Source organism: Emiliania huxleyi (genome assembly GCF_000372725.1).
Source record: "Emiliania huxleyi CCMP1516 unplaced genomic scaffold EMIHUscaffold_306, whole genome shotgun sequence".
In the NCBI taxonomy this organism is placed as follows: domain Eukaryota; phylum Haptophyta; order Isochrysidales; family Noelaerhabdaceae; genus Emiliania; species Emiliania huxleyi.
In genome coordinates, this window is record NW_005199722.1 from 60,567 (window position 1) to 78,417 (window position 17,851).

A 17,851-nucleotide genomic window follows, 5' to 3' on the forward strand; every position below is an offset into this window, starting at 1 on the left:
ACTTCGCGGAGATATCACGAGTAGCAGGAGGATGTACGCGAAGAGATTAGGAGCAGCAGGGACCCGAGGGACCATGTGGAAGACGGCTAGGGCTAGTCCCCCATCGGGAGGATGACCCCGGCTAGGACGTAGGAGTCGCCGACCACACCCACAAAGAACCCTGCACAAAGATCGCACGGGCGGGGACCTGTTCCTTTTTACCCCCAAGCCCCAAGCCCATCTCACAGCGAGAGAGGTGTCCGTTAGCGTTACCTCCGTTTTTCGTATGCCGTTTTTATTTATTTATTTATTATCTCCGCCGTGTGCGCGAGTGCGAGCGCGCGTGCCCGTGCGGAGTGTGTGAAGAGATGGGGGTGGGTGCCCCGCCCCAGCGCCCCACAAGAGCGTAGTATACACATGCAACACGATGCAACATGGACACGGCCCACGCGCGTCGCGCGCTGGTCGCGCGTGCTCTCTGCGTTGTTATAAGACACGACCCACTTTTAGACGTCACCGAGACCCAACCCCCTGCGCCGACCCGACACGCCTTGTTCTCATCGCAGCGGGGCCCTCCGACGGGGCGGCCCGCTTTCTGTCCCGCACGAGCTCCTCCCGCGCGAGAGGCCTCCTGTCGAACGGGCAGCAGCCCCTCGCGTCCACCTGGGGGGCAGGCCGATGAGCGGGTTTGCTCGCTGCAGCGGCACACCGAGGCGAGGCGCGGGGCCGGGAGCGGGCAGCGCGCCTCTCGAGAGATGCAGCCGTAGCAAAACTCGTGTCCGCAGGGGGTCCGCGTGCGCTGCCGCATCGGAGAAGCGCAGATGCTGCAGAGCGTGGCGGCCAACCCCCTCCCGCCCTCCTCGCCGCCCTCCTCGCCGCCCTCCTCGCCCTCCTCCACGCCGTTGTAAGGCAACTCACTCCACAGCAGCCGTCGGCCACGCCTCTCCCTCGGCGCCGCAGCCACACCCTCGCCGTGGAGGAGCCAGTAGTGCCCGTTGTTGCCGTCGCCCTCGCCGCCATCGTCGCACGCAAAGCAGGCCGCGATGACGTGGTAGCCGACTGTGCCTAGCAGGGCCGGAACAGCAGGCGTGAGCGGCTCTGGCGCACACTCGCCTGCGCGGAAGGATCCTGCGCGGCCTCGGCAGCTGGAGCAGCTCACGTCCCGTATGCGGCAGTGGCACAGCGGCGCCGACTTTGCGCACGCCTCCTCGACGAGCGCCTCGGTCGGAATGTCTGTCGAGAAGAGGCGTGTCGTGCTGTCGGCGCAGAGCCACACGCGCATGCCGCGGCGCGTCAGCTCCGTCTCGCAGTGCGAGCACCGAAGCACGTACACGAGCGGGTCCGCCAAGTCTCCGCTGCCCATTTTCTTCGCAGCTCGTCCCGCCGCCGGGGGGTTCGTCCTGACCGCCCCCCCGGGGCCCCGCCCCCAAGACTAGCCATACCATACCCCCAAGCAGGTCTGTCAGCAGGCGGGGGGGTATGGTCTCGAGGTGGGTTGCGGGATGGTACCATACCATACCCGGGACAAAGTTGGAACGCTGGGGTTTCTGGGCTAACAAGCTGCCGAGCCCAAATCACTGTGAGAGTCGTGATTTCTTGTTTCTGGCGAAGACAAAAACAAAAGAATTCATCAGCGCGCGCGGGGGAAGGGGGGGGGGTACTCCTGGGACAACAAGTGCAGGGACACACTGAATAATTCACAACGAAGCACGAGAGCGTGCGCGACAGAGCGACGGCGCAGCAAAATCTCTCTCTCGCAGCGTACTGCCGTCCAGCTAAAAAGCGGCGGCCGACGGTTGCTGCGCAAAGTGATCAGTTCTAATGAATGTTCCGGGCCCGACGGATAGATGAATCCGGGGCACCCTCCGCTCGAATCCCTGGCTGGGGGTTCGAGGTGGCCCCCACCCTGGGGCCTCCCATCAAAGGGACACTCTCCAGGGACACTCTCTCAAAGGGACTGCTGCAGAAGACGCCCAATCTTGCACAAGTGCAAGAACCATACTCAACAAGTTGTTGTCCTATGCGCCAGGGCTTCCCGCAGGGACCGAAGACGTAACAGCAGTTCAACAATCACCCCCGCCCCAACCCGACACCCACCCCGGGGGCTGAGAGATGAATCCGTCGGCGATTTTGCTCGCTCTTTGCTTCAGCCCTGTCCGGGCGGGTGTGTGCCCCAATGTTGTTGCTACAGCACACACTATCGATGAGCGGGGTCATCACAGGCATGGACCTCCTCTCCCGCGTCTACGTGCCGTTCGACTCGACGGGCAACAAGGCCTTCGGCATGGGCGCCGCCGAAAAGTCAGCATACGACCCGATGAACAAGGCAAGCCCTCATTGATGCTCCTGTTCAGAGCCACCTCCACGATGCCCCACTGCATTTATTCACGCCCTCTCTCATCGCCGCCACTTACCTCTCTTGGCCAGATCGCTTACGCCGTCAGCGAGCAAGCCGTGCTGAGCGTCGTTGACTACGCCGACCCGAAGAACCCGCAAATCCTCTTCGGTATCGACCTCACCGATACCGTGGCCGCGGGAACTGGAAGCATTACCGATGTGACAGTTTGCGGCGGCCTGGTGGCCATTGGCGCCACAGCCAAGGTCAAGACGGAGCCTGGGTGCGCCGCCGCCCTCGCCAGCGAGCAGCCGTTCCAACCTCCCTCGCCAGCGCCCGTTCCAATCTCTCTCGCCTCACCACCCTGCCTTCACCACAGCCCCCCTTTCTGCGCAGGGTTGTCACCATCTACTCTTCCGCGAACGCGACGACGCCCGCGACGATGAAGCAAAAGTACGTGGTTGGCCCGCTCCCAGACATGGTGGCGTGGAACCATGACTGCACCAAGATCGCCGTGGCGAACGAGGGCGAGGGTGTGTACACCGACGACGGCCTGGTGCCTCCCCCCTCACTGCGGGCCTGCCTCTCTCCCACCCCCTGCCCCACCCCCGCTGCGCCTGGCGCCTGCCGCCGCTCGCACCCTCGCCGCCACCCGTGCCGACCGCCGCCCTCCTTCGCCACCGCCACCCTCGCCGCCCCCTCCTTCGCCACCGCCGCGCCACAGGTCGACCCCGTGGGCTCCGTGAGCATCATCGAAGGCTTCGACGTCGGGGGGATGGACGGCGAAGTCAAGACTGTCGACTTTGCCGCCGTCGCCGAGACGGACGAGGCCCTCAAGGCGAAGGGCGTCCACTTGCCGCTCGAGCTAAAGGTGCAGAGCCTGGATGCGGAATTCCCTCTGTTCTCGGCCACCACAAGCGTGGCGTATCATCCGCTCACCTTCTCACTACGCCACCGAAGCTAGTAGCGCCGTTTGATATACTGGCCTCGACCCCGCCCCCCTGGTCCTTCGTCCCGCAGGCGCAAGAGTTCTACGACGTCCACTCTGCGCACTTTTCGGGCTTGCTCAACTTCACAGCCTCGCGCGCTGCCTACTCGCCGGCGACGCAGCTCGAGCCGGAGTGCGCCGAACACGCGCCCTCGCCGCACCCCCCCCACCCCCAACATACCACACACGCATCCACACGCGCACGCACACCAAGCACCACCCGCACAACTAGCTCTTCCTCACGCCCCCCCCCCCAACACACGCCCAGGTACCTCACCTGGTCGTCGGACGGAACCAAGGTCTACGCCAACTGCCAGGAGAACTCGGCGATCGTCACCATCGACGTGGAGACCCACACCGCCACGCGGCTGGACGCGTTGCCGCTCAAGGATTGGAGCGAGGACGGCACCACCGAAGGCATCGACACCGTCAAGGACGGCAAATGCGTGCTCGAGCACAAGCCGGGTCCGCTCTCCCCCGCCCGGCCCCGTACTCCTCCCACCGCCCTTCTGCTGACGCTCCGCTCTCTCGTCCGCTCGCCCTCATCCAACCCCTCCCTCCTCCGCTCTTCTCCTGTCACGCTCCCCTCTCCGCCCAGGCTTCAAGTCGATGCGCCACCCGGATGCGATCGCGACGCTGACTGTCGACGGCATCGACTACATCGTGACGGCCAACGAGGGCGACGACAAGGAGTACGGTGACTACGAGTCCAAGCAAAAGTTTAAGGACGTCATCGACACGAACGAGACCTTCACCAACGAGTTTCAGGAGTTCTCCTTCTTCGCCCCGGACGTCGGCTCGGACGCGTACGCCAACTTTGGCGACACCAAGATGAGCATCACCATCGGGTCGAGCGGCGTCGACTACTCGGACCCGACGAAGCCGGTCTTCAAGGGCGCGGTTGGCTTCGGCGGCCGCGGCCTCTCCATCTGGAAAGCGTCCGACATGTCTCTGGTGACTGCCCCCCCGTGACCTCTCCGTCCCGCGTCATATTCGGGCCTAGCACCGCCGCCCTGGCTCCTCCAGGCTCATCCCCCTCCTCTCACCGCCCCTCTCTGCCTGCAGGTGTGGGACTCGGGGTCCATGCTCGAGAAGAATCAGTGCCTCCACTACCCGTGGTCGCACAACAGCGTGCACGACGAGGCGAGCGCACACCCCGTCATCCCCGCACCTGTGCAAGAGGGTCTCTGCACACGCCCCCCCCCCCCCCTCGCCGCGCGCCCTCGATGACGGCTCTCGCACCGTGCTACCTCCGCAGGAGTTCGCGATGATCCGCGACTCGGACGGCAACGTGGGCACGCTCTTCGACGCCGAAAAGTCCGGCCAAGTGAGCACCACTGCGCCGTACCTGGCGATCCAAGACGGCTGGACCAGCCTGCAAGAGACCATCTGGGAGATCAACGACAAGGAGGAGGACGGGTGCGGCGGGGACGCGCGGGGCCCACCCTCTTTCCCCGGCCTCGTGGCACTCGACACAACACATCTCTCCCCAAAACCTCAATCAGGTGCGACGTGGCGGACGAGGACGTGGCGGAGGGCCGCGGTTGCGACGCCACCTACTGCGCCTGCCCGCTCGGCAAGACGGTCGACGAGCGCTCGCTTAAGGATGGCGCCGGGCCTGAGGCGCGTGCCGCCACGTGCCCTCTACCTCCCCCGTTTCACGCCAGCGACACGCTACAACACCGCCACCCTGACAGGCGGTCGTCGTGGGCGAAGCGTGCGGCTGCCATATCATGGTGACCGCGACCGAGAAGCAGGGCACGGCTTTCGTCTTCGACGTGTCCATCCCCGCCTCGCCGGATCTGCTCTTCGTGCAGCACCTCTCGCCCGCGTCCGAGACGAAGAACCCAAGTGTCGCCTACGATGACGGCACCCTCGGCGAGGCGCGTGGCCACTCTCGTGGTCGTGCCCCCGGCGCTGCTGCGGTCTCACCACTCACCCCCGCCGCACGCCCTCCCAAAGGTGGACCCAGAGTCGATGACCTTCCTCGCCGCCGCGGACTCGCCCACCGGATACGCGGGCGTGATGTTCGCCGGCGCGTGGAGCGGCACGCTCTCCCTCTACGAGTTCAAAAAGGCGCCGCGGGCGATTCCGCCGCGCCTGGCTACTTGCCCTCTCACACTCACGCTCCCGACATGCGCCCCAACTTCAGGCGGACGGCAGCAAGTGCAGCACCTGCCCCGCGGGGTGCACCCCCGGCCCCAACTACCCGGCGACCCAGGACCGGCGCGAACTTCTCTTCGCCTCGACCGTGACCTGCCCGGCGGGCTGCGTCGCTGCGTGAGGCGGAACGTGCCGCAGGGGCGTTGGTCAAGAGCGCCTTGTGCTCCACTCGTTCGCCGACGCGACGCGTCATCACACTCCGCGGCACGCAACGTACGTGGTTGAGTTGGATGAGTTCACTGCCAGTTCAGCCATTGTTTCTTGCAATCTTCGTCGCTCCGATGGGACGTGTGTGGCAGACCCTATTGTCAGGAGCGGAAACAGAATGTAGCATTGAAGTGAGCGAAAATTAATATTTCATACTTGTCCGGGGACGGCTGGTGCAACTTCGGAGCTCGTTCGTTGCTGGCCGGCCGGGGCGCGCGCGTCACCTTGCCTCCACCAGAACAACAATAAATCTCTCTCTCCCCCACCAGACATCACAGTTCGGATCATGCCCGTCCCGCCGATGTGCGAAACGGGCGCGGTCGAGAGTGCGGTCGAGAGTGTCCTGCTCTCGGCTGACCAGGAGGAGATGGGGCTCAGCGTGGGTGGCACCAAGGGCATCACGTGTGTTGTCGCACGCGCTTGCGCGGCCTCAAAGCGTGCGCGTGAGTTCAGCCGCGGCTGCTGGTGGCACGTCGCCGATGAGGTGCGGGTTAATGCGGCATTCGACATCGGAGAGCTCTGTCGCAACGGCCGTCTAAGTAGTCCGGTGTCTCAGACGTGAGATCGTGAAACGAAGGGGTGCAGAAGGGGTGAGATTGATGGGGCGTGCGACGCACATACACAGTCGCGTCCGGAAGCAAGGAGACCGGAGAGAGAGGGGTTGTCGTTTCCGATTCTGATTTCTGTGTCCTCCCCGGTGCGCTCTGGCAGTTTCCGGATTCCGATCTGGGTCTGAGTTGCCCTTTGACGAAGTGTATATGCCTCCCTCTCTACTGAGCCCTGACTGTCAGGCTGTCAGGTGCTGTGTATCGGGGTGCGGTGTTTACTGTCGGCTGTCAGACCGGGGTTCAGCCTCTCTATCTCTCCTTGCTTTTACTAAATCTTTTAACTTTTACCTTCTAGCTTCATGCTTCATATTTTTCTCTTGTACACATAGACAGAGCCACGCAGTGAGCCGACGGCTCCAGAGGTATTCACCGTCGCACAACATCAACAAGTGGCTCTCCCCTACTCGCGCGGAAGCAGGGCGGCGGCTCAAAGTCCGACGCGTTGACCGCCGCCGAGAAGCGCGAGAGGCGGACGTGCGTGCGCACCCAGCCCGCCTCCTCGACCAAGCTGCTTTGTGGCAGCCGCGCGCCGAACGCCGTGGCGCCCCACCCAGCCTGCACGCTCAGCGCGTGGCGGCGCGTCGTCGCGACCCCACTGTGCACCACCGATGCGCCCTCGAAGAAGGCGCCGGTCCAGCGCACGCCGCGCCAGAGCGAGCCATCGAGCGTGTATAGGCCGGCCGTGTCGCGCAGCCCAAAGGGCAGCGTGCATACCTCGCACACGCGCGGTGAGACGTCCGCCGGGATGGCTCTGACGGCGCAGTTGCTGCCCTGCAGGTCGAAGCTGTACACGCGCCCCTCGTCGCAGCGCATAAGCTGCGTGTGGAAGTTTCCAAACGTGGTGCGGCTCATCTGCCTCCGCGGCCCCGCGGAGCAGTCTGCAGCAAAGTCGAGCAGCACGTTCCCTCCGTCGTACCCCGGGTGAGAGATGTTGACCACGAGGTGGGCGGCGAAGGCGGCGGGGAAGGAGGGAGGGGCGCCGACGCGGGCCGGGCGGAGCAAGTCTGGCGTAGGCGCTGGCGGCGTTGGTGAGTCGAGCGGCGCGTTCGCTGTGAGCGGCTCATGCGGCGGAGGGCAGCTGGAGGGGACGGCAAAGGCGTCCGCTGGCGCCGAGGTGCTAAAGCCCGCAAACGACGTCGAGGTCGACACCCAGAGTGGGCTGTCGACGCGGAGCGAGTGCGGCGCTCCGCTCAAGCTCACAGAGTACTCGATGCCGAGCGAGTCACCAACGAGCACACCCCTCCAAACTCGGACGGGCTCGCCGCTGATTGGGCTGCTGCCGCTCACGTTGCCCGCCTCCCACGTCACGTCCTGAATCTCACCGCCCTCCGCAGTCGTCCACCGCCCGCCGGTGTCACGGATGCAGAATGGGCATGCGCATGCGTTGCGGCAGAGTCTCTCGCGCTCACGCGCCTGCATGCTCCACGCCTCGCATTTGCCACCCCTGCTTCCTGGCGAGAGGATGAACTGCGTCGCCTCGGCACACAGCGTGAGCACTGTGTAGCCGTCGGGGTAGACCGTCTTGCTGCTTTGCGAGGCGGGGCTGTGGCAATCTCCGTGGAAGTCTGTGGCCACGAGACCGGCGTCGAAGCCCGGAGTCGATAGGTTCGTCTGCGGTTTTGCTGACCACCGCCGTGGGAAGGGTGGTGGGTCGGGGACGCGAGGAGATATTGCTTGCATGCCGGCGAGGTCCGCCGAACCAGATCGCGGGGCGAGGGTGGCAAATCGGTGCCATTTCTCACAGGGTTCCAACTTTTTCCGGGTATGGTATGGTAGAACGGCCAGCCCACCTCGAGACCATACCCCCCCGCCTCTTGGAAGACCTGCTTGGGGTATGGTAGGGCTACCCTTGAGCGGTCAGAACCATACCCCCCCCCCCCCCCCCGCCTTTGGGCCGCCGAGCCTACCATACCACGCCCCGGAAAAAGTTGGAACCCAGCCTTGTCATTGAGAAGAAAATACATCGCGTCAAGTGCTCCAAGTGCTCCAAGATGTCGCTGTGCGCTGGTCTATGAGAGGTTGAGGTGCGAGCCCTGGAGGCCCTGGGGATGGGGGGATACTACCCGCGGGCCTAGAAGGCCCGCGCGCAGGGGGGGGGGGACGGGGGGACATTGAGACCGGTCATGAATGAGTGCGCGACACGCATGTTGCGAGCAGCGTTGTTGATGTTCTGCGCGTCGCCACAGACGGCGGCGCGCGAGAGCTGTTGCGAGTGGTGCTGGGCGAAGCCCCGGGCGCTGCCGGAGGCTGTGCCGTAGTCGGTGCGGACCACGGCGCTCGGGCTGCCGACCTCTTTGGCGAAGTTGAAGATGATTCTCTTGGTCGGCGGCGCGATGCCGCCCTGGCTTTCGACGAGACAAATTTTGACGATTCCGTGTTCTTGACATGGAGCGCGAAGATCGGCGCGGCGGTGCGGAGCGCGTGGAGGTGTAGGTCTCTGCTCGTGCTGTGTGCTGTACTCTGTTGTGCGCCTGTTTGTGCAGCTTTGAGGCGCAGGCTTGGCTGGCAGGGCTGCGCGGTGGGCTGCGGCGCGCTGCGAGTGGTCGCGCGCCTGCCTGATGGTGTACGGCGGCCGCGCAGCCCGCCCGACCGGGTCGTCGGCGGCCCAGGGCGCGAGCATGCGGTCGGCGCTGCATGTGAGGCTGCTGCGCGGCTGGCGCGTATGTTTCCGTGCGGTGAGGGACGCGCGTATGTGTTCACGCTGCGGGCGCGGGCGGGCGCGGGGGGCGGCGTGGTCTCACCGCGGTCCGACGTCGGTTGGTCTTCGGCGTGGCGAGGGCGGGCGCGCAGAGAGGCCTTGCCGCCATCGCGTTGCCGCGAAGGAAAAAGAATAGCGCCCTGACGCGATCCAAGAACTGAATCCAAGATCTGCCGGTGGGTGTTCGTAGATCAATAACAGCCAGCTGATAACAGCCACACCCACCCACTCTCCTTCTCCCAAAGAAAAAGAAAGAAGGACACCCAAGGGGGGGGCACCAACACACAGGGATTTTAAGGAGAGGAGTGTGGTGCTAGCCGTCGCCCAGCCTTGGGCGTCTGCCTCTTCCTTCTCCCATCTTCTCTTGATCACATCAAGCTGTGAACTAAGGTCTACGGCCCTCTGGTGAACGGCGTTGCAGACATCGTTGGCGTTCCCCTCTCACGACCGCAACGGTCAAAAAGTGCTCCGCAACTCGGATGCTCACAGCAGTGGACGATCTCGCTGGCTTCGCGATATACTGCTGCTTCTTCCTCTACTGCATACCGTGGCTGCTGCAGCGGCGTCTGCCGGGAGCGCTGACGCTCTACATGTCAAACGTCGACATCATAGCCAACGTGCTTTGCTCCTCGGAGAGCACGCGCGCTGGCCTCTTTGGCAGGCTTTACCTGTCTAGTCCCGACGATCTCTTCACGTCTTTCTCCTTCTCCTTCATCTCGTGGATATCCCTCGTCGGTTCTCGCCCTTCGCCAGACACACGGTGTTTTGTGTCGGCCGCCTCCATCGCTCTCGCCGCTTCCGTAGGCATCTCGCACGGAGTCTCGACCGTCGCCTCGAGACGAGACCCGCACACCGCGCTCAAGGTGGCGGCCTTCATGATGGCTGTCACCTTCATGCTGCCCAGTGCGTGCGCCGTCCCTGTGGCTGGACACCCATCACGCCCACCGCGCCTCCCCGCCCAGACCGCCTGCCTCTGCAGAGCCGCCCCGCTGCTCGTCCACCCCACAGGCGTGCTGCTTCCGAACCTGCTCAAGGACGGGGGCCTGGCGGAGCCGCTCCTGCCACCAGGCGACGAGGCGCGCCGCCTCGCCGCCAAGATCGCGGTCGGCGCGGCGACAGGTGCGCACGGCCACGCGCGCGCTCGCTTGGCCAACTGAGAGAGACAGAGCGCGCGCGGAGGTTGCCACAGAAGTGCGCCGCTCAGAACCACTCGAGTGTTGGCCGGCGGTACGCTGTCAGGCCCTCCGCACACACCCGCGCGCGCAGGCGCAGCCCTCGTCGGCTTCGAGTCGCTCGTGCTCTTCCACCCGCACGGCTTTGGGCTGCGGCCGCACCCGTGCTCTGGCGGCGACGGGGAGGGCGCTTCGCGGCAACTGGGCGAGGAGTTTCTCCCGTTTGCGAGCCCCGAAAAGTCGGCGCTCATGGAATCTGCTTCGGACGGTGAGCGTTAATTCTGTATGTACTCCTCGAGAGATCTCTCCAAATCTGCCCTCTGATCAACCGTGATCATTCGCCATTCGGGAAGTCGGTTAGTATGAGCGAGTATGCGAGATGAGCGCCGGGGTCCCATTTCCGCACTGCGGCGCGGCGCACGGTGTGGGCCGGGGGGAGCCCCGCGACCCCCAGAGGGACGCACCCTTTGCCGCGTCGCTTCTTGAAGCGCGCACCTTGTGCTCCAGCCAGGCAGCCTCCTGCCTCCCTCCCTCCCCCGCCCGCGTCTGCGCGGCCAGCGCCAGGGCCCAGGCAGGCGCAGCAACGGCTGGTTCGGGAGAAGAACACGCGCTACCTACCTAAAGGTACCTATCTATCCACCTATCCAGTGACGCAGTGGAGGTCTGTGGCACCTCAAACCCCGCCCTACTAGCGAGCTATCCAAGCGAGCTATCCAAGAGGGAGGGCGAGACGATCGAGGGGTCCCGTACCATGCGGAATCGACCCTATCCTGTGCTCAAGTGCTCAAGCTATCCAAGACCACCTAGACGGCTACTCGAGTACAAGTAGTATAATAGTATGTACATGGGTAAAGTGGGTTGAGGCGGGCTAGTACTGTAGCCGCTTGGTTTTGCTATGCCGGGCAAGAAGGGTTGTGGCACCATTTCAGAGGTGGGTTGGTAGTTGTAGCTGACCGCAGGTTGGTGTTGCCGCCGTTAATCGCGCCGACGTTGATGGGGAGAGGCGGAGACACGGCGCTGGGAATGGAGCAGCGGTCGCCGGAGCAGCGGCCGCCGCCTGCTGCCTCGCCGAGAGCAGCGGTACAGGTGGTGCTGCTGCAGCCCCTACTGGCGGCGGCGAGCGTGCCTTTGTACGCCGGACCCATTCAGTGGATGGGGCAATTGGCAGGCCCGATCAGCGGTTTCGTTGGAGGAGGCACTCTTCCTTTGTCTGACTCGTGCAGTCAGCATTGGTCGGCCCGATGGCTGTGGCCGTGGTGGTGGAGTCGGGCCGGTGCGAGCGAGGAAGACAAAGCGGATGGACCGCCGGCTGATGCACTGGCAGTGCAGCTACTGCCGACGCGAGACGCCCAATGATTCACGATCAACGAAGTGCGGTCACTGTGGTGAAGCAAAGGCGCAGTTGCGGGATGCCGACGCCAATGGGCGGGAGGCGGCGCGGCGTGCTCAACGTGCCAAGGAGTACCAGGGCAGGTCGCTGAACGCACTGGGCGTTGGGACGGCCTCCGTGCCGCGAGCGGCGCAGGGAGTGTTCGAGCGGACGCACCAGACGCGTTGGTGCGGTGGGAGACAGAGCAGCTTGAGCAGTACACTGGCGCGGCTTCTTACCTTCGACGGGAGGACTGCGTGCTGGGGGTGATCGAGTCGTTCTACATTGTGCAAACGGGCGCGCGCGTGAGCGTGATTGACGAGTGCAAGCGTTCGTGCATCACCGAGACGGATGTTGCCCGCCTTTTCAACGCAGTCGGGCGGCGGGTGGCTACGGGTGTTCCGGGCGAGGACACCTTCCCGATGGGCGGCTACTTCAATGAGTTCCGACGCGAGGGTGTGAGCGTGGAGCTGGTGCGTGAGCTGCGGACGGTGGTCACAGGCGCAATCGCTGCGATCGGTGGCGATGTGTCAGCGATCACGGCGAGCGCAAATTCATTCCGCAAGTGGTACAGCGACGCGCAGAACGCGACGGCCGTCGCCTTGCTTGGGCGAGGCGGTGCGGTGAACATTGCGATCATGCGGGCTGCGAAGCAGGTCTTTGCCAGATGGTACTGTCCGGGAGGGCGGCTGTACGTGCCGGGAGCTATGAGCGAGCTCGCGTCGCCGGCGGCCTTCGGTGATTTCGAGGTGCCGGGTGGTTGGTGACTGACTGGTGTGGTGCTGGGGCATACTGGAGAATACTGGAGAATACTGGCGGATACTGCACCGCTGCTTCCGAGCGAGGGCGTAGCGTAGGAGCCGGGCTGAAAAGGAGAAAAAAACAAGTGGCGCCTTCCCCTTAGCGCTTAGGACTGGTGGATGAAGGACTGTCTATTGGGATTGACCCCATAGGGAAAGTGACGCGATGGCATCGTTTGTGGCTCGGCCTGGCGACTGGCCTGCAAGGTCCACCGCGCGCTTACAGCCAAGCGGGTGGGCGGCGCGATCGGCCAAGCTCCTGCAACTGTAGTTGAGTGTGAGTCTGTCGGTAAGCGCGGGTTCTAGCTTATTGGTGTCGTCCGGGTACTTTAAGCCGCTCGCCGCTCTACCAGAGAAGAAGAATTTTTCAGAAAACTACTGGCGCGCACAAAGAAACTTGCCTCACAAAAGAAACTGACACTGGAACTTGACTGCCAAAGATGAGAAAGAGGATGTAATTGCGACTCGCCGAATTCCGGCGTTTTTCATAATTCTCACCCTACTATACTACAAGTACCCCCTATTTTCGTCTTTTTTCGCTTCGCTGCGCGGCCTGGGGGTAGGTAGGGAGGAAGGGCGTTTTGGCGCGAGTCATGGGGAACAGACCCCCTAATTGGCTAGGAGCCGGAACCCAGCGTGTATATTATGCACAAAAGAATTCTTGCGCACTACACAAGGAGACACTGACACCGGAGAACCCCCTGAGAGAGAGATTTTTTTAGCAATACCAAACCCCCTGTGCTCCTGATCGTCCTTCCAAAATCCTGCTCGTGCGAGGACCGAGGTGGGGGGGGGACCCTGTCCTCCTAAAGAAAGAAAGAAAGAACACGGTGAACTCCGACAACCCAAGGGAGGATGGCCTCCTCCCATCCCTCGTTTGGGCCCTTTGTTTTCTTTCTTTAGCACACTGACACGACAAGGGCGCGGAGATTGGCGTCGACTCAGGCATTTCGCTGCCCGGGCTTCGCGCGCGGCTCGCCGGCCTGAAGTCTCGCAGTGCATGCTGCCTTTGAAAATATGCGGCCTCCCGCTCGTGCCACAGCCCCGCGCCTGCTCTCCTCTGTGGCGGTGCCCGCTCCCGGCGAGTTCGCCTTCCTGGCGTGGCTCGAGGGAGAGCTCGCCGAGGCTCCCGGCTCCGACGTGTACTCCGACGTGTATGCAGACGCAGTCGCTAGCGTCGGCCGGTGGCGCCGCCGCTACCGCGGCAACCAGGCTCTCTGGCGGCGGCTGCTGCGGCCCGAGCGTCTCGTCAAAGAGATAGTCGAGACGGCGCCCGTGATTGCGGCGGTGCGTGACTATGTCGCCGCAGAGCCGCGGCGTGTGACGATTGTGGACCTCTGCTGCGGCAAGGGATACCTGTCGATGCTGCTCGCCGAGATGCTGCCCACCGACCGCGTGCGTGGCTGCGTGCTCGTGGACAACGCGTGGCCAAGGCACGACGTGGCCGTGCAGGACAAGCACATCAACCCGGAGCACCTCTGGGGCCGCTACGCTGACGCGTGGCCGGTGCCTCTGTGCACCAGCAAGATCGACCTCAAGAAGCGCTGCAGTCTCAAGGCGCTGGGCGAGCGCTGGCTGTCCGCCGAGGAGGGGGAGGAGGACGGCGGCGTGCTGCTGCTCGGCGTCCACCTGTGCGGCACCCTCTCACTGCGCGCGGTCGAGCTCTTCAATTCGCACCCTCGCTGCACCTTCCTCGCCCTCAAGCCCTGCTGCCTGCCGCCGCCCGTCCACGCGCGCCGCGGCGACTTCTTTGAGATTGGCCGCCACCGCTTCGCCGCCGCCGACGTTGCCGCGGCGGGAGGCTTTCAGGCGGGCGGCGTGTGGCGCGGGCCGCCTCGCTCGCACCTCGCGGCGCGGTTCGAGCGGTGGACGGGGCACCTGCTCCAGGGCATCGAGTCCGGGCAGGGCGGGGCCAGTGCGGTCGAGGAGAGGCGAGTCCAGGTGCGGGGCGGCTTCCAGAATGCCTTCATCTTTGCGGAGCGCGGCGCGCGCACGCCGCGGCTGTGGGACGGGCTTGCGGCGCGGCGCGCTGGCGGGGTCACGCGGTTGCGCGGTGGCGCGCTCGCCCCCTCCCGCCCGACCGCCCGCCGCGCCGCGCCGCCGGCTCCGTGGCAGTACTCTGCTCGCGAGGCGCGCGCCGAGGCGACGATCGACGGAGTGCCAGCCGGGCAGCTGCTGTGCTGGCAGCACGTCAAGGGGGTGGCTTGCGCCTGCGGTGGCAGCCGCGCTCACCTCTTCCAAGGCCACTGCGGGACGGCCATCGCGGCGGCGCTCGGCGTCGGACGCGGCTGCCGCACCGGCCGCTGCCGCAAGCCGCACCCGGCCGACGCGCTTGGCGACCTCATCGCGCATGCAGAGTCGGCCAGCGGGAGGAGAGCGCTCCTCGGCACGGTCGCGGCGCCGTCGCTGCGCGCCGATATTGACAAAGGCTCCCGCTCTGTGCAGACGTCGCGCTCTGTGCAAGCTTGCCGGCACAACGCAGCGCGGCGCTGCAGCTTGCCACCCGAGGCTGCACTCGACGCGCTGCGGCGGAGGCAGGGGGAGAGCTCTCACCTCGCGGCGCTGCTTGCGGCGCCGTGGCTCGAGGAGGCGATCGCCGACGACCGCGTGCGCCGCTTGTTTGCGCGCGACTCCAGGTCGGTCCGCAAGGACTGCAGCGAGGCGTGGGCTGCCGCCGAGCGGGTGCGCACTCTGCTCCGCTCGCTGGGCATGCCCGCCGACGGCGAGGGGGCGGCGTTGCTCGACGTGTGCTCGGGCAAGGGCATGACGGCGCTCGTCCTCTCGTTCGAGTTTCCGCGCGCGCGAGTGCACATGCTCGACGCCAACGGAGAGATGGAGCTCTCGCACGTCAGGGTGCGCATTCCTGACAGTACCGCCCGCCGGGAGACGCTGTCCACTCGCTCACCCGCCGCTCGCTCGCCGCCGTGCAGGCGCGCCCGAACCTCGACTTTGTGCAGTGCGACCTCTTCTCGCGCGACGCCGCCGCAGCGCTCGCCGCGTGCCGTGCCGACGCCGCTGCCTGCGTCGCGGTTGGCATGCATTTGTGCGGCGCGCTGTCGCCGCGTTTGCTCACGCTCGCCGCGCGCTCCCCCGCCGTCGACGCCGTCGTGGTCTGCCCCTGCTGCTTGAAGGGGTCGCTCAAGGAGCGCGTGCGCGCGGAGGCGCGCCGCGACGGCCGCGAGCACTACGCGGTGCTCGTGGACACCCTGGCGTCGCTCGCGCGCGACGAGTGCGGCGACAGGGGTGGGAGGGTGAGCGTCGAGTGGGACGGCGAGATGCTGTCGCCCAGGAACGCGCTCGTGTCGCTCTGTGCGTGATAGAAAAAAGTCAGCGCGATTTCTTTTCGCGCCAAAATTCTGGGTGAAATTCTGAAAAACGTGCAGCACTTCTAGCCGACATCGACAAAAGTCACTCTCTAGCCCCGCGCGCCGCGGCGAGCGGCCCCGCCGGAGGCGAAGAAAATTTTGCCATCTAGCGCTCTCTAACACACATTTTTGCACAAATCGACGCCTCCAAACAAACTGATAAGACTGGTCTTCACTGCAGCACGCCTCGAGCGAGTAATGCGTCTGAGGCCAATATAATAGAGCTTCTGGCGCGCGCTCCTCAGCTGGCGGTCCGCAGGGCCGCCCGGGCCGGGCGAGAAGCGCAAGCCGCACCATGTGATATACGATGATGAGCGTCTCGGCCTCGAGCAGCGTGTAGGAGCGAAGCTTGCCCTCGCACTCGCGTTGCTCGTGTCGAGCCTGAGCCACTGCGCCTTGACCACGAGATAGCCCGCGGGGATGGTGTCGGTGTTGACGACCGTGTCCTCGGCCAGCGTGTACGCCTTCCCCTTGAGCACCGCCAGCCAGTAGAGCCCCTCGAGCGACTCACTGCTCGCGCCGATCTGCGCGGCGACAGCGGCCTGGACAAGTCCGGCCAAGTCGGTTACGGGGAGGGCTACTACGAGGTCTTTGCGCGGGGGTGGTCGGGCGCCAGGCGCCCAGTCGATTGCCGCATAGTTCGTCGTAGTAGCCCTATCATAAACATCTTATTCACACCTTGCACTTTGAAAAAAGAAATATCCGACCTTTGTCGAAGATCCGGAGGGCTTATCAGAGCATCACCCTTCTTTTTCCTAGACGCCACCGCAGGCGATGCTTCTCGCGCGAACTGCGGCAGCGCCGTGCGCCCAAAGGCTGCCCAGTGCCTTCGCCAGTGCCTCCACATCCACTCGCGCCGCCCGCCACGCCTCCTCATCCTCTGGCACCACCCTCGACGACGGCGCCGACCCGTTCGCGGTGCTCGGCCTGAGCCGCTGCGCCACAGTTGATGAAGCACGGGCGGCGTTCCACGCGGCGGCGATGCGTCACCATCCGGACCGCCAGCCGCCCGCCGATCGCGAGGCGGCCGCCGTGTCTTTCCGCCGTGCAACAGAGGCGTACCGCAGCCTCGCCGGGCTGCTGGGGCGCGGAGGGAGCGTGGCGGAGGCGTGGGCCGCGGAGGAGCGGCGGATGTACGACGCTCTACGCGCGCATGGGGTTGGCGGCGGCGGAGGCGAGAGCTCCGCACGCGTAACCCGCCGGGTGGTGCGGCGAGGCGATGGGACGCTGACATTGCGTGTGACGACCACGACGGTGGACCGAAAGGGACGAGCGTCGAGCACAGTGGAGGAGCATCCCCTAGGCGGGCAGGCGGTCTGGGGTGACGAAGCGGGGAGTTAACGTAAGCCGGGCGGTGTGACACTTTGACAGAGTGGTTTTGTAATGTTTTGAGTGGGGGTGCCGCGGGCTGGGCCGGTCGCGGTCCACTGCGGTCACCACCTGCGATCCTCTGTGCGTGGTGGCTGGTGAGTGGTGTGGCGCGTGGGTGCGTGCTGCGCGTGCTGCGACATATGTGCAGTGCATTGACAGTGCTAAACGCACAGCTCAACGTCCAGCCCTCTGCCGAGTGCTGTAGTTGCCGTCGTCCGTTTGCCCATGGGCCGCGACAGCCTGACGACCCCGAGGCTCGCGCCGAGGCTGCTCGGCCTCGCCGCGCTCGGCCTCGGCCAGCACTGTCCACGGGCCAACCGCCATATTGCCGCAGGCCGCAAATGCCCGCCCGCACGAGCTGACCGCTGGCGTACGGCCGCGCGCCACCGCGTCCAGCAGCGCGCCCCGCCTGCCGCAGCCGGTCCCAAACAGCGCCGCCTGCTCGGCCGTCTTGTACGGCGGATGCAGAACCCAGCCGAGGGCGGCGTCGGCGATGCCGTGGTGGAAGCCGCGGGCGCGGCTCTGCGCGTTGACCCAGTCTTCGAACACGGCGGGCGGCGGGTAGGTTGGCGAGGACGAGCGCAGGAACGCGCGCATCCGCTCCGCGTGGTACAGAAAGATGCGCTCGCTGTGCTGGTCTCGGTGCACCAGGGATGAGGGGCGGCTTGCGTTGCCTGGCTTTGGCGAGACGTCCGGCATGCACCCGCAGCGTGCGGCGTGGCCTGCGCAGCGGCACGCCGCCACGCTGAAGCCCGCAAACGGCCACGGCGAGACGGTGAGCGCCTCGGCGTGCGCC

The 17,851-nt window shown here is 65.3% G+C and overlaps 7 protein-coding genes across 7 annotated transcripts; 4 read left to right on the plus strand and 3 right to left on the minus strand.

The window, feature by feature from the left end:
• Positions 1-485: 485 nt before the first annotated feature.
• EMIHUDRAFT_240326 (hypothetical protein) lies at positions 486-1,342 on the minus strand (the record flags this gene model as incomplete). Its single annotated transcript, XM_005774834.1, has 3 exons — positions 486-529; positions 586-610; positions 689-1,342. The coding sequence occupies 3 exons, from the start codon at positions 1,340-1,342 to the stop codon at positions 486-488; spliced, it is 723 nt and encodes a 240-aa protein (XP_005774891.1).
• Positions 1,343-2,139: 797 nt separating this feature from the next.
• EMIHUDRAFT_444279 (hypothetical protein) lies at positions 2,140-5,826 on the plus strand. The gene is made up of 13 exons (XM_005774835.1): positions 2,140-2,305; positions 2,407-2,597; positions 2,711-2,870; positions 3,039-3,185; positions 3,335-3,435; positions 3,571-3,767; positions 3,901-4,256; positions 4,368-4,445; positions 4,561-4,721; positions 4,808-4,925; positions 5,000-5,185; positions 5,265-5,378; positions 5,455-5,826. Exons 1-13 carry the CDS (start codon positions 2,156-2,158, stop codon positions 5,584-5,586), a joined length of 2,091 nt encoding a protein of 696 aa, XP_005774892.1. The 5' UTR covers positions 2,140-2,155; the 3' UTR covers positions 5,587-5,826.
• An 820-nt stretch (positions 5,827-6,646) lies between these two features.
• On the minus strand, positions 6,647-7,960 carry EMIHUDRAFT_116742 (hypothetical protein; the record flags this gene model as incomplete). The annotated part of the gene is made up of 1 exon (XM_005774836.1): positions 6,647-7,960. The coding sequence occupies one exon, from the start codon at positions 7,958-7,960 to the stop codon at positions 6,647-6,649; it is 1,314 nt and encodes a 437-aa protein (XP_005774893.1).
• Positions 7,961-8,289: 329 nt separating this feature from the next.
• Positions 8,290-8,900, minus strand: EMIHUDRAFT_240329 (hypothetical protein; the record flags this gene model as incomplete). The annotated part of the gene is made up of 2 exons (XM_005774837.1): positions 8,290-8,313; positions 8,391-8,900. 2 exons carry the CDS (start codon positions 8,898-8,900, stop codon positions 8,290-8,292), a joined length of 534 nt encoding a protein of 177 aa, XP_005774894.1.
• A 557-nt stretch (positions 8,901-9,457) lies between these two features.
• Positions 9,458-12,286, plus strand: EMIHUDRAFT_116743 (hypothetical protein; the record flags this gene model as incomplete). Its single annotated transcript, XM_005774838.1, has 4 exons — positions 9,458-9,881; positions 9,987-10,097; positions 10,245-10,418; positions 11,676-12,286. The coding sequence occupies 4 exons, from the start codon at positions 9,458-9,460 to the stop codon at positions 12,284-12,286; spliced, it is 1,320 nt and encodes a 439-aa protein (XP_005774895.1).
• Positions 12,287-13,336: 1,050 nt separating this feature from the next.
• Positions 13,337-15,636, plus strand: EMIHUDRAFT_116744 (hypothetical protein; the record flags this gene model as incomplete). The annotated part of the gene is made up of 2 exons (XM_005774839.1): positions 13,337-15,172; positions 15,250-15,636. The coding sequence occupies 2 exons, from the start codon at positions 13,337-13,339 to the stop codon at positions 15,634-15,636; spliced, it is 2,223 nt and encodes a 740-aa protein (XP_005774896.1).
• Positions 15,637-16,458: 822 nt separating this feature from the next.
• EMIHUDRAFT_240333 (hypothetical protein) lies at positions 16,459-17,025 on the plus strand (the record flags this gene model as incomplete). Its single annotated transcript, XM_005774840.1, has 1 exon — positions 16,459-17,025. One exon carries the CDS (start codon positions 16,459-16,461, stop codon positions 17,023-17,025), a length of 567 nt encoding a protein of 188 aa, XP_005774897.1.
• Between the last annotated feature and the right edge of the window lie 826 nt (positions 17,026-17,851).

Bases quoted from the DNA above. Each gene is read 5' to 3' on its own strand.
- EMIHUDRAFT_444279 (XM_005774835.1), top strand. From the start codon at position 2,156: ATGTTGTTGCTACAGCACACACTATCGATGAGCGGGGTCATCACAGGC. The intron at 2,871-3,038 runs GTGCCTCCCCCC...GCCGCGCCACAG, and splicing joins TGTACACCGACGACGGCCTG to GTCGACCCCGTGGGCTCCGT. The intron at 5,379-5,454 runs GCGCCGCGGGCG...CCCCAACTTCAG, and splicing joins CCCTCTACGAGTTCAAAAAG to GCGGACGGCAGCAAGTGCAG.